Here is a 14,987-nt window from a genome sequence, read left to right as displayed (position 1 = left end):
ATCAGCTTCACCACAAGACTTACTTCATAGTACTGATCAGTTCAGACACCTGCTGATGTTTGGAATCCTGTTCTGCATAGGCCGTGAAAAGCTTGTCTTCTGCTTTGGATAGCTTATCTGTAAATAACATCTTCTGTTTCAATAACTCTTGCTCCAGTTTAGAAACCTATTTCATAAATATAAATGTGCTTCGTTAGAAATTTATTTCTGAACAATGTTTAATTCCATTAAGCAAATAATATTATAAATAAATAATTTTGCACAAGTAAATGGAGTAGCATGGGTAGCATCACAGTTATCGCAATGCTGTTAAAGCGCTAGCCATCAGGGTCAGGGTTTGAATCCAGAACTGTCTGTAAGGTGTTTGAACTGTGATGGAATATTTGGGAGATAAATTGGTAACATTAGAGTAGGTTACATACATACACACACTTTAAAACAGATCTTATTTGAAATACTGAAGAATTCATATTCAGTCACTTTACAGAAACTATGGAGAATGCTATGCACATTTCACAAGTAGGTGCTAATTGAAATGATGTCATGAAATGAATAGACCATTGTCTTGGAGGAGTCAGGTCATCTGTGTTGAACATTTTTACAAGACTTCTGACCTCTCTGAAAAGTGTTCACTTAAAGGTCATTGAGAAGTTTGTTTACATAAAACAACAGATGGGAGCAGAAAACTAACCCCTATTGTTTGCTGGAGAAGGAAGGGGCTTTTGCAAGTGAAAGAGAGAAGGACATGTGGCTGGGAGTTCAAATCAGAGAGAAACAGAGAGAGAAAGAGAAAGAAAACAGTGTCAGCCAGGAGAAGCTTGTTGGAACTGAAACAGAAGCTCCAGAGTGGTGACCTGAAAGAAAGAGGTTATCATCTGGAGAACCCTGATGGGGCAAGTCTCATCAGCAAGACTGAGGTGATTAATGGTGGTACCTCAGTTGTGGAAATCCTGGAACAACAAATATTTCTCTCTGCAAACCTATAGGAACCTTCCTGAGCGGTAAACATTTACCTTTCAAGCACCAAAGCCTGGTGAACTTTATACATGTTCAATTCTGTGCACAGTATAAGAATTGTCTGCAACCAGTGAACTTGGAAGGATGAGAAGTGAGATTGAGCTGTGAACCAAAGAACTTTTCTTAAATTTACACACACATCACATACACGTGCAATTAAAATTAGAAGTGGATTAAGTTGGGTAGTTAAGTTAATAACAAGTTAAAGTTTGATTCTGTTTTCATGTTTAAAGATAATTAAAAACAACTTTTGTTTAAGTAACTACTTGTCATGGTGAATATCTATTGCTGCTGGGTTTTGGGGTCCTTTGGGCGTGTAGCAGTATGTTCTCCCCATGTATGCGTGGGTTTTCTCCAGGTGCTCCGATTTCCTCCCACTGTTCAAAACATATCAGGGGTGTAGATCAATTGGCTGAAATTGGGCAGCATGGACTTGTGGGCTGAAAGATCCTGTAACCATGTTGTATGTTTAAATTTAAAATCACCTCTCTCTCCAGAACTGCCTGGTGGTCTTCCAAGTCTCCAATCCTAGCTGTCCCTTGCTGCAACATTTGTTGATATTGTAGCAATGTCTGCTGGAGTTGAACATTCTGTTCATTTGCTTCCTTTAAATTGTGTGCAGATATCTTCACATCTTTCTGGAGCCAATGTACCTTCAAGACAAAATACAGGAATTCTAAACTGTACAAAAGTTTAGAAGTTAATGTAGAAGCATTATTTGCTTTCTGTAATTTTGAACCCAAAGTATATGATTTCACATTGTCCAGAATGATCTACATCATTTGTCTGTCTTCTCATCCTGTCTACCCACATACCTCATTTGACATACAGAGAGAATATTATTCGCTTTACTAAACTCTTTCTTTCTTTGGCTTGGCTTCGCGGACGAAGATTTATGGAGGGGGTAAAAAGTCCACGTCAGCTGCAGGCTCGTTTGTGGCTGACAAGTCCGATGCGGGACAGGTAGACACGGTTGCAGCGGTTGCAGGGGAAAATTGGTTGGTTGGGGTTGGGTGTTGGGTTTTTCCTCCTTTGCCTTTTGTCAGTGAGGTGGGCTCTGCGGTCTTCTTCAAAGGAGGTTGCTGCCCGCCAAACTGTGAGGCGCCAAGATGCACGGTTTGAGGCGTTATCAGCCCACTGGCGGTGGTCAATGTGGCAGGCACCAAGAGATTTAAACTCTAATCATGAATTAAATACTTAATGACTTGAGACACAAGAAACTATAGAAATGTGGCAGCCCACCACCCGGAGATCGAGCCAGTACATCGCGTGGCGCGCAAGGTAGCATAATACATTCCTTAACACAGCAATCCAGCGCAGTTGAAAGCTGGAGCAGAACAAGACCAGCAGCCCTAAAATGGTGCTGGCCAAGCTACCCAGTAACAGGCTGGAAAAGAAGGGTATTCACATGCAAGAATGTTCTCGCCTACAATTGTTATATGTGGCTGACTCCAACTGTATAAAAGGAGCCTTTCTAGCCTCAGAACTTAACCTCCCACACTACAAGGGTGTGTGTTTCTTTGTAGCAGTTGGCTACAGATGCTGCAATTTTAAGCAAATAAAGAAAAGTTGGAGGGACTCAGCAAGTCAGTCAACATACATGGAGAGAATCAATGATTCAGGTCAGAAACCTTTTCAAGACCAAGGTGGAAAGGGAAGATAGCAAAGTTAAAGATGGGAAAAAGCCCAAGAGGAAATAGAGATACTGAACAAATGAAGGTTAAAAAGTCAGATGTTGTGGGGACACAGGTAGGGGAGAAGACTATTGGGGGAGATGGGGAGATGTAGTTGCGTGGAAAGATAGTACTGGAATAGGCTCAGAAAATGGGAACAGATAGAGGACAGATTTTAAAAAGGGAACTGGATCAAGGTGGTTGTTAGTTAAGATTGAAAAAAAAAATCATACATGGTAGATTACTCAGGCAAATGAAAATTGAATTTTCCAATTTCATACAACTCACCCCTGATCCAGTGTCATTGTTTCCATCTGTTTTACTAATTCCACTTTTCCTAGCAAATTCCAGTACTCATTTTCAATTCAATCTCCAATTCAACCTCCCTTCCACATTGCCCACTCCACATCTCCCACCTTTAATTGTCCAGTATCCTATTACCCCCTTCCCACCCCTCTCTTATCTTTTTTATGTGATTTCCTCTTCCCACCTTAATCTTGAGAAAGGATTCTGTCCTGAAATTCTGACACATCATCTCTCTCCATCTGCCTGACCCACTAAGTCCTTCCAGATCATCTTTGTTTGTTGTACTTCATGACTGCTTTACAATTAAAAATCAAATACTAACAATGTTTTTTTCTGACTGTGCAGAAAGTTACACTTGTCCACAAATCTCAAAAAAGATAATCAAAAGTAGCAAGAAAGATTTGTAGTAATTTGTGTACTTTTATCTCCCCTTTCTGTACCTCCAACCTAATCGTGCCCATATTAAATACAATTCCTGCACAAAATCATTTGCACCATTTTTCCAACATTGAGAATTTTGTTGACTGAGAAAAAATAGTTCTTTGCACTCATTTTCTTCTTGGTAAGGGGTTAGTTGGAGAACACAAATAAATGGATAGAAAAGATCTTTTGAATAGACAAGTGGATATTCAATATGTTCAAATACTTGCTTGTATGTAAATATCTGAAACAGTATGCATTAATTGGTACAATTTGTGCCATTCTGTAATGTTTTAGCATAATCCAGAAAAGCAACAGGGTAAGAGAAAAAATTAAAATTTGATTATTGTCTTGTCAATTGAAAGAATGATAATAACCAGTTGGCTTGTCAATTGAAAGAATGTTAATAACCAAAGCCATGAGCTAAAAAATGTTTAATTCAATAATATTGTGCAATAGTTAAATTTACCTCTTCTAATTTCTTTCTCAATTGTTTCTCTTGCTGCTCCCTGCTTTCATCAATTTGTTGCAGTTGCATTTTTCGTTCCTCCTTGCACTCCACCAGTGCAGCTTCTAGTTCTTTAACCTGTTTTTAATAAAATGTTGTACAAAACAAAATTTGCCTTTAATGAAGACTGGCCTTGGAAATAGAAATTGCTGTATCATCGCCAATTTGTACCTTTAGATTCATACATTTATTCTCAACAACTGAAAGAAGATCTATAACAATTATGTCAAATAATTCAAAATTAAAATTTACAGACTTTGGAAGTTTCTTGTCCTGCTTGAGTTTGCAAGGCTTTTAACGCAGCTTCATTTTTTTCATTTTGCTTCTTTGACTCCTGTAAACATGAATATAATTTGTTAGAAATTAATTTGGCATGCAATAATGTCCATACATCAGATCTACTAAGGTCATGAATTATGATAAAGAAGTACAAATATTAGAAGATTATATTTTTATTTGACTTAGAGCAAACATTTTCAACGTTGTTTAAAAGAAATTGCTGATGACATTAAATTGAGTGGAAAAGCAAGTTCTGCAGAGGTTACGGAGAATCTGCAGAGAGATATAGACGGGTTAAGCGAGTGAGAAAGGGTTTGACAAATCGAGTACCACATTGGCATATGTAAGGTGATCCACTTTGGAAGGAAAAATGGGAGATCAGAATATTATTTAAAGGGCAAGCAATTGCAGCATGGTACTGTGCAGAAGGACTTAGAAATGCTTGTGCAAAAGGTTGGTTTGCAGGTCCAGTTGGCTTTCAAGACGGCAAATGGAATGTTGCCTTCCTTGTGAGGGGGATTGAATTTAAGAGCAGAGATTTTATGCTGCAACTATACAGGTCACTGGTGAGACCACATCTGGAGTACGATGTGCAGTTCTGGTTTCCTTACTTGAGGAAAGATGTACTGGCTTTGGAGGCAGTGCAGAGGAGGTTCACCAGATTGATTCCAGGGATGAAGAGGTTGCCTATGAGGAGAGATTGAGTCATCTGGGAATTTAGAAGAATGAGAGGGGATCTTATAAATACATGTCAAATTAGGCAAAAATAAGATAGAGGTAGGTAATTTGTTTCTTTGGAAGGGGAGACCAGAACTAGGGGACAAAGCCTAGTTTGATTTAGGGTAGTCGACTTAGGTCACAGATGAGGAGGAACTACTTTTCCCAGAGGGTGGTAAATCTGTGAAATTTGCTGCCCATTGAGGCATTGGAGGCGACCTTAGTAAATATGTTTAAGACAAGGTTGGATAGATTTTTACAGAGTAAGGGATTTAAGGGATATGGGGTAAAGGCAGGTAAGTGGGGATGAGCCTATCATCAGATCAGCCATGATCACATAAATAGCAGAGTAGGCTCAAAGAGCTAGATGGCATTAAGCCAATACATAGAAACTACAGAGCATAACCTCACAGTGAATTCTTGATCTTTTAGAAGTGAGATTAAAAGATATGTTCTCTACATAAGGAAAATGAATTTCTCTCTCAAACCAATTGGACATTCAGGACTAGTGGTGAAGAAGGATTTTACAGGGCAACATCATCAAAAAATTGGATTAAAGTGGATAGATGGACCAGAGGTATAAATGGAAGAGGGAAGATCTAAGTGTCCAACCCTTGAGTTTTTGCCAGCAAGTTACAAACAAGTGGGTTAGGAAACTACCAGGTGATCTTTCAGTAGGGTGCTTTTTTGCAGTAAAAGTGCTTGAAAAGGAGAAGAAAATCTTTGAGATATTAATGTATTTTCATAAAGGCAGGAAAGCCCAGCAGTGATTTTCCTGGAGTAAAGTTTGAAAAAGAAATTCTAGCAAAAACATTTAATGAAAAAATACTCTACTTTTAACTTTCGCAACACACATCAGTAAATAAAGTGTAATTTTAATTAAAAATCCCTATTTCTGTCTTACCAGCAAGGAAGCTAGCCATTGTCGACATCACAATACTTTAAGTGAATTTATGCCAAAGTATTTTCATAAATATAATATCTACATAATAGCCAATAGATTTGAACAACTAAAATAAAACCATTAAAATATTATTTTTAAAAACTTGCTTGTCTGGTTTCTTCCAGTTGGAATTCCAATAATTCAATTCTGCTTTCCTTTGCATAGATGTCTTCCTGAAAAGTTGAGATTGTTTGCTTTTGTTTTATCATCTGCATTTGTTTCACTTTCAGGTCATTTTCAAGCTTTAAAAAGAGAAGGCTAGCATAAATGTAATGCTTTCCACATCATGAAGTCAAAATAGTTAACATTAATTTAGTATTTTAAAATCTATCAATATTGTGGAAATACAGCAAACGTAACAAGAAAATCATTTTAAAGCCATGTTTTAATTTAAAGAAACAACAACATTTGAATTTAGGATGAACTTCGAATCAAATATCAAGGCCCTGGAAGAAGATTCAGAGGAAGGTCAATGTACACATCTCCTTAAGAATGTCTATAAATGAAAATGTTATACATGCTGATAAAAATGTCTCTTTGGTACAAGATGTTGGCAAGCAGATACTTGACTGAAATAATATTCAAAATGGATAAGGAGAAAGAGGATGGAATAATGTTTGGAAAGAAAACAGATTTGGTTGGAAATTAAATAGTTCAAGAAACAACTCTTTGAAGAGAGTTACAAATGGAAAAGGAAGGGGAGTTCAGCATCAGAAATTAGTGTTATGAACAAGTCATGAAATTCAGTGTCTGTGGCACCATCATAGTGGAAACATTCATATTATGACCATCTTACGACATTACTATAAAAAAATTAAATTAAAATAACAATAGAGCACAAAACAATAAGTAAGTTTTGGATCATTGATTATTCATTGACCTTTCCTTGCTCACTGCAAGTTACAGCACCTGATCGATTGGAGGAAGGGTGATGAATTTCTCTCTCAAACCAATTGGACATTCAGGACTAGTGGTGAAGAAGGATTTTACAGGGTTACATTATCAAAAAATTGGATTAAAGTGGATAGATGGATCAGAGGTATAAATCAGTGACTGATTCAATTGGAAGAGGGAGGATCTGATGGCAGCAGAGAAGAAGTTGTCCTTGTGCCGCTGAGTGCTCATCTTTAGGCTCCTGTACCTTTCCCCGATGGTAGCAGAGTGAAGAGGGTGGGTGGTGGGGGTCTTTGAGGATAAAGGCTGCTCATGTAGATGTCCTCAATGGAGTGAAGTCTGGTGCCGGTGATGTCGCAGGGTGAATTAACAACACTCTGGAGTTTATTCTTGACCTGAGAGTTGGCACTTCCATACCAGGCAGTGATGCAACCAGCCAGATTGCTTTCCACAGGACACCTGTAGAAGTTTACGAGAGTCTTTGGTGACATACCAAACTGCCTTAGACACCTCACAAAGAATAGCCACTGGAGAGCATTCTTTGTGATTGCATCAACATGCAGACTCCAGGACAGAACCTTGGAGATGTTGACACCCAGGAATTTGAAGTACTTGACCCTCTCCACTAATGAGCCCTCAATGAGGACTGGGTTGAATTTCCCTGACTTCCTCCTGAAGTCCACAATCATCTCATTGGTTTTGCTGACGTTGAGCTCATTACACCATTTAACGAGCTGATCTATCTCCCTCCTGTACACTTCCTCATTGCCGTTTGTGATTCTGCCGACAACTGTGGTATCATCAGATATTTAAAGGCTTACTTGGGAGTCTCCTACTGGCAGAAGAAAGAATAAGTTGCTTTTAGGCACTGTTCCAACTTTTTTAACTACGTCTCACTTTGGAACAGCCGTGTAACTTTCATTTTTCAAAGAAAGAGGATCTTTTGTTCAACTTCTTAAGATGTCTGTTACAAGAAGCGGTATATCTTTTGTGGAAGGCAAGAAGGGGAAAAAATGGAATGAAGGAAGAAGAAGCAAAGAACACTGAGCACCAATATCTCTCTATTATAGAATTGAAGTTGAGAGTAAAAGCTGCCAACTTGAGGTTAAAAAAAATTGTGCTTGATTTGAGAGATTCAGTTAAAGAGACCAATGCTTCGATTTTAGATATTAAAAAGAATCTTGAAGGTTTGGATGACAGAATGGGAAAACTGGAAAAAGTATCTGATGTACATAGTAACAATTTCAAAGAAATTAACAAGAATTTAAAGCAAGTTATTGCATTGTTGGAGAAATACAGACAAAAATATATTGATTTGGAAAGCAGGAATCGAAGATTGAATTTGAGAATCTTTGGTCTGCCAGAAAACCTGGATTCACACATTCTACTGGAACTTTTTTCCAACATGCAGGGAGAGATATTTAAGGAGATTTTGAAGAATCCCCCGACCTTTGACTGAGCACACTGTGCATTGAAACAAAAACCATCTCTCGAAGAGAGACCACGACCAGTTATAACATTTTCATTATTTTCAGACCAAAGAGGGAGTTATCTGTGAAGCTCAAAAGGAGCTGCTATTCACTTCATGGAAGATTACCCACAAGAAGTTCTTAATAAAAGAGGCAAATACAAAGAAATAATGGCTGAGTTCTACCAATGGCAATGCAGACCTTCCCTCTACTTTCTTGTGCGTTTGTAGATCTTTCCACAGGATAGTCAACCTATGTGGTTGAATTCCCCAGAAGCTAAATAGAAGTTCCTCCAAGAAAAATTTGCTCTACAACCAATGTGAATCCATTGTCTTGGCTGTCTAAAGCCATCAGAGAAGCAATACTTGCACATGCCCTGCACATTCACAGCCAATTCCTGGTTAGCAAGGACGCACAATGCATGTGGAAGGGCATTGAAGACATCAAGACCACACCATCTGCCTGTGCTGGTGATGCCTCCCTCCCAGATGAACTGAACAACTACACGCATTTTGAGAAGAAAAACAATGTTGTGGCAAAAAAGATCACCCTTCCTCCAAACGATCAGGTGCTGTGACTTGCAATGGCCGTCGTGAATGAGCAAGGCAAGGTCAACCCGCGGAAAGCTGCTGAGTGCTAACGGGATGTGCGGCTCAGCTAGCAGATGTGTTCACTGACATCTTTAACATCTCCCGGAAAAGCACCTTGGTCCCAACATGCCTCAAATCCGCCATCATTGTCCTCATGCCGAACAAGTTGTCTGTGTCCTGCCTCAATGATTACCACCCAGTCGTACTCTCACCCATCATACTGCCTTTGACCTTGAAACTAGATGTTTCCAAGCAATGGAACAGAAAGGAATGTGGGAAAAGTTGCAGTTTTATTTCAGATTGTAAAATATATATTTTACTTTTAACCCTTACAGGTATAGATTGATAGGTATCTGAATAGACAGGCATATCAAAAGGTTATGGGAGAAGCAGGGAGTTGGACTGAGTGGCAGAATACATCAGTTTGTGTTGGAAAGGTAGAGCAGATTTGACAGGCCAAACGGTGTTCTTCTATCTCACGGTCTGGAAAACCCTGATGGGGCAAGTTTCTTCGGAAAGACATTGACGTGGTTGATCAAAGGGATCAGATGGTGTCCAGCGAACAACAAATCTCACTCTGAAAACCAACAAGAACCTTCCTGAGTGGTAACCATTGACCTTTCAAGCACCAAAGCCTGGTGAACTTTATAAATGTTAAATTCTGTGCACAGTATAAGAATTGCCTGATACCGGTAAACTTGGAGGAGTGGGAAGTGAGATTGGATTGTGAATCAAAGAACATTTTTTAAACTTATGTACACATTACATACACATGCACTTATAATTAGAAGGGGTTAAGTTAGATTAGTTACGTTAATAGTAATAAGATAAATGTTTGATCTTGATTTCATTTTTAAAGATAATTAAAAGCAACTTTTGTTTAAGTAACCATTTGCCTTGGTGAATATCTATTGCTGCTGGGTTTTGGGGTCCTCTGGGCTCGTAACAGGATGCAAAGACTACATATTGAAATGAGATCTTGTATTCCCCTTGAAAGAAATAACAGTTTACGTGATTAAATATCACTTTTTCTGAAAATATGGAGCATCTACAACATGAAAATTTAAGCTCTCAATAGCTCATCCTGGTGTTGATTCTCGGTTTCACAGCAGTTGATTGGAATTTATATATCTTTTTGATCATTTCTTTTTCTTCTTTCTTAGGGGTATTTAGGAGGGAGGGGTGGTGGGGAGGGAGGGATTAGGTTTATATATCACATGCATTTTCGTTTTTATATCTATTTATTTATTTATTTATTTATTTTTATATATATGCAACCGTGTCTGCCTGTCCCGCATCGGACTTGTCAGCCACAAACGAGCCTGCAGCTGACGTGGACATTACCCCTCCGTAAATCTTCGTCCGTGAAGCCAAGCCAAAGAATATGAATATATATATATATATATATATATAAAATTCATTATTAATTGAAATGTATTGGTTTAAAAATTTTTAATAAAATATTGAAAAATAGAAAAAAATTTAAATGATTCATTTATTTATTTGAAAATTATATAGTTCCGAATCTTTAAAAGATGAAAATAAAATATAGTTATTTATCACAGATAATATTGCCTAGAGTAAGTTTGGAAGAGCAAACGGAACTGAATATTCCTTTTACTGAGATAGAGGTTTGGGAAGCCATGAGTTCATTGCATAGCAATAAATTTCCAGGAAAGGATGGATTACAGTGATTCCCCAAAAAAGATAGATCCCATTAAACCTTTATCTTGAAGATCTATTTCATTATTAAATTCAGATTATTAAATGGTTGTGAAAATTTTGGAAAATAGAATGAATAAACTGCTGCCTAAATTAAGAAATATGAATCAGGCAGGTTTTGTAAAAAAGAGACAGTCATCAGAGAATGTAGCTAGATTATTCAGTATAATTCATTTAGTGCAAAAAAGAGGTAATTTAACTGTTGCAGTGGCCTTAGATGTAGAAAAGGCATTCAATAGATTGGAATGGGATTTTTTTTTGCTTAAAGTGTTGGAGAAATTTGGATTTGGTGTGAATTTTGTAAATCGAATTAGGGCATAGTATAATAATCCTAGAGTTATAGTAGTAACTAATGGACAAGTATCTGCACCATTTCAACTAGCAAGATCAAGTAGATAAGGATGCCCTTTGTCTCCAGCTTTGTTTATTATAGCTCTAGAACCGCTTACCCAAGGAATTTGGAGAGACTTTGAAATTAAGGGATTTAGGGTAAGTAAAGAAGATCATAAAATTAGTTTATTTGCAGATGATGTTTTAATATAATTTCTTAGCCAGAGACATCTTTATATAAATTATATGTCCAATGGGAAGAATATGGCAAGGTTTTGGGTTATAAAATAAATTGGAATAAAAGTGAAATTATGTCATTTATGGAAGGTGATTATACTCAATGTCAAAGGGATACTCAGTTTAAATAGCCAAAAGAGGGTTTTAAATACTTAGGTATATGTACAGATAATAATTTGAAAAATTTATATAAATTGAATTATTTACCATTACTTAAAGATTGATGATTTTTAGACATGGATTAATTTACATATAACATTAGTGGGAAACGTCAACTGTATTAAGATTAATATATTCCCAAGAATACAATATATTTTCCAAAAATTATCTATTTTAGTACCTCAAATTTTTTTTCAAGATTTGAATAAATATATAAGGAAATTCCTCTTGAAAGGTAAAATGTCAAGAGTTTTTATAGAGAAGTTAACATGGAAATATGAATTGGGAGGTCTCCAGCTTCTTAATTTTAACACTTATTATCGAGTGGCGCAAATTATATTTTTTGCTTCTTTTTTCAAAAGCTAGAAATTGGCATGGGTTAATGTGGAATTGAATAAAATTGGAGAGAGAAAAGCAGAAGAATTTGTATACAAGTGGAAACCGAAATTGATGATTGGTGATAAGGATACACCATTATTGAAACATCTGATCAATATTTGGAATAAAAGAAATAATGAGATTGGTATAAGACAGATTTTTTTCACCTAAAATGCATTTGATTCAAAATCCTCATATATTTTTCAAAGGATAATCAATTTTTGAATATTTGGTTTTGTAAGGGAATTATAAATGTTGAAGAATGTTATGAAAGGCGTCAATTAATGTGATTTGAGCAATTGAGAAATAAATATGGCATAACTCATAACACCTTTTATTGCTTTTTTCAATTAAGAGCATATCTAAGAGATATGTTAGGACCAACTATTGTGTTGTCAAGTTGACCTGAAGTAGAACTTATTAGGAGAGGAATTGTTAAAAAATGTACTTCTATGACATATTCTTTATTACAAGTAGGATCTCCCAAACGAGAAGCTCATTAGTCCAGACAGAAGTGAATATTGTAATTGATGAGCAAATATGGGCAGATTTATGTAGGGATTGTATGACCAATACTATTAACGCAAGATATAGATTAGTTCAATATAATTTCTTTTACATTAGTTAGATCTTACACCACAGAAATTGAATAGATTGAAATCAGATCAATGCTTTAGTTCGGGTGAAGATGTAGGAAATTTCTTGCATTTAACTTGATCATATCCTAATGCAAGGCCCTTTTGGGCAGATTTATGATATTTTTTAGAACAAGTTACAGAATTTTTTTTCTTCAAAGTCTGCATTTATTTTTATTAGGAAACATTGATTAAAACTATCAATATACCAATTGAAATTTGTTAAATTAGTGTTAGTGATGGCGAGGAAATATAACCATATAACAATTACAGCACAGAAACAGGCCAGTTCGGCTCTTCTAGTCCATGCTGAAGATCTTCTCCCACCTAGTCCCATTGATTCTCACCCAGCCCATATCCTTCCATACCTCTTTTGTCCATATATCTATCCAACTTTTCCTTAAATATTAAAATCGAACCCGTATCCACCATTTTGGCCGGAAGCTCATTCCACACTCCCACCACCCTTTGAGTATAGAAATTTCCCCCTCATGTTTCCCCTAAACTTTTCCCCTTCAAACTCAATCCATGTCCTCTTGTTTGAATCTCCCCCACTCTCAATGAAAACAACCTGTCCACATTGACTCTATCTGTCCCCCTCATAATTTTAATTACCTCTGTCAAATCACTCCTCAATCGTCTATGCTCCAGGGAATAAAGTCCCAGCCTGCTCAATCTTAAAAATCTCCTTTGCACTCTCTCTCTCTCTCTATTCTATTTATCAACCCATCATTTGGCGAACAAAACTGCACACAATATTAATTTGGCCTCACCAATGCCTTATACAACTTCAACATGACATCGCAATTTCTGTATTCAATTTCTGTATTCATCACTCTATCTACATGTGACTCTACTTTCAGGTAATTATATACCAAAATTCCTAAATCCCTTTGTTTTATTGCAGTCACTTAGAAATCTTTAGGTATGCCAAGATAGCATGCAGAAATTTAAAATTGTATTCCTTTGGAAAAAATTACATATAGCTTGAGAAATAAATATGCTATGTTTTTGCAAATTTGGTGCCCGTACACCCAAATATTAGGATTTAATTTGTAACAATGTTCTCTCTATGCTTCTAGACCTGCAAGATTCTCCTCTGAATTGTAATATATGTGTTAGGCGAAATTTCTCTGTGCAGTCCTAAAAATGTCTTTTTTCCTCTCTAGCTATATTATTTCTTTTATATTAACTGTTCTGAGAAAGGGTGGGTTGGGGGGGGATGTTGGGGTTTTGGGGTAGGGGTGAATACCATCATGTATGTAATTTTAATTTGTTTCTTTTGGAACCTGTATAATTATATGAATTTTGATTACTGCATGTATGGATTTTTTTTAATCAAATATTTTTAAAAAGTAGCCTCTTCTTGGACCTGCAGAATATTTCCTGCATTTTGCCTTTAAAAAGCTGTGTGTTTGTTGGCACTGTAAAAACTTCATGAAAAATCAAAAACTTATTCCTAGAATATCCAGCAAGGAGTGCTATATACAAACATGCAAATACAAAAAAAAACTGAAGAATCAACAGAGTGAATTTTGTTTTGAAATTTTGGAAGTTTAAGTACTGCTGGAGAAATGAAACAGAATGGAAAATAATTTCAATGCAAGAACTTTGCCAATGGAAAAGAACAACACAAAGGTGGTCTGAAATGAAAACGTGCTGTGTCAAGGGCCAATATCTGAAAGGAGAAAAGCACATGAAATTGTTTTGCTGCATCTGACCGAGGACAGCCTTAAAGGCTACAGCACGGACTTCAAAGTAAATCAGTTATGCTAAACGAGCTCACAGACTGTTGTCTCAGTCTTTTCGCTGTGCTCATGCACAACACATTACACTGCTGACCCTGACAGTCTCCACGTTCTGAAGACTCTGCATAATGAACCCCACAGTCTTAGGCACCGTTGTGTTTAAGCTGCCGACCTTCTCTACCAACAGGCCCCACACTTGGTTTGCCCAAGCGGAGGCCCAGTTCCAGATCAAACACTTTCTCTGTCGTCAACTCACTCAACCAGGAAGCTGCTTCATGGGTCTACGACCTCATTTAGGCGCCACCAAAGGAAGGTAAATATTTGACTCTTAAAAAACCTCCTCATTAACACGTACAGACTCACACAATGCAAGAGGGCCGCCAGGTTACTTCACTTGGATAGGGCTCCATCCACCCTCGTGGATGAGATGCTCACCCTGGCAGAAGGCCTCATGTTTGAGCAGGTGTTCCTCGAGCAAATGCCCAAAGGCATTAGGCTCTTACTGGCCGATGTGGATTTCAGCAACTCATGTAGGGTCGTGGCAAGAGCAGACATTCTCCATTGCTCCAAGCATGAGCCCATAGACACAGTCAACCATGTTACCAGGCCACCACCCAAGGTTAGCCCAACGTTTGAACAGCACCCCCCGCCCAAGACCTGAAAGGCACGAGCTTCTACCATCAACAATGGGGCACAGGAGCACATAGATGCTGCCAGTCATGCTCGTTTCTGGGAAATGACATAGCCAGCTGCCGTTAATAGCCATGGCGGTTGGCTGACCGAACAGCTTACTCCACATCTGGGACAGGATCTTGGGTCGCAGGATCCTCGTGGACACGGGGACAGAGGTAAGTGTCATTCCCCTGACATCGCTTGAGACACACACAAGGCCTATCACTCTCAGTCCAATGTGCTAGTCGAACGTTTCCATCGCCACCTGAAGTCAGCACTGATCACATGGC

The 14,987-nt window shown here is 37.6% G+C and overlaps 1 protein-coding gene across 4 annotated transcripts in view; it reads right to left on the bottom strand.

The window, feature by feature from the left end:
• ccdc18 (coiled-coil domain containing 18) overlaps positions 1-14,987 on the bottom strand; it is a 156,777-nt gene that overhangs the window by 68,262 nt on the left and 73,528 nt on the right. For all 4 annotated transcript variants that reach the window (XR_011357961.1, XR_011357960.1, XM_069939270.1 and 1 more), the window contains exons 14-18: positions 5,971-6,105; positions 4,181-4,258; positions 3,886-4,002; positions 1,503-1,670; positions 24-166 (exon numbers count right to left, since the gene is read on the bottom strand). Coding sequence is in view for 2 of the 4 variants with exons in the window: in XM_069939270.1 (XP_069795371.1) it covers positions 24-166; positions 1,503-1,670; positions 3,886-4,002; positions 4,181-4,258; positions 5,971-6,105 (641 nt within the window). In the remaining 2 variants the exon portion in view is untranslated. The remainder of the gene's footprint in view (positions 1-23; positions 167-1,502; positions 1,671-3,885; positions 4,003-4,180; positions 4,259-5,970; positions 6,106-14,987) is intronic.

Source organism: Narcine bancroftii, chromosome 5 (assembly GCF_036971445.1).
Source record: "Narcine bancroftii isolate sNarBan1 chromosome 5, sNarBan1.hap1, whole genome shotgun sequence".
NCBI classification, from domain to species: domain Eukaryota; kingdom Metazoa; phylum Chordata; class Chondrichthyes; order Torpediniformes; family Narcinidae; genus Narcine; species Narcine bancroftii.
The sequence above is the reverse complement of the archived record's forward strand: the minus strand, read 5'-3'. Positions and strand labels throughout refer to the sequence as shown.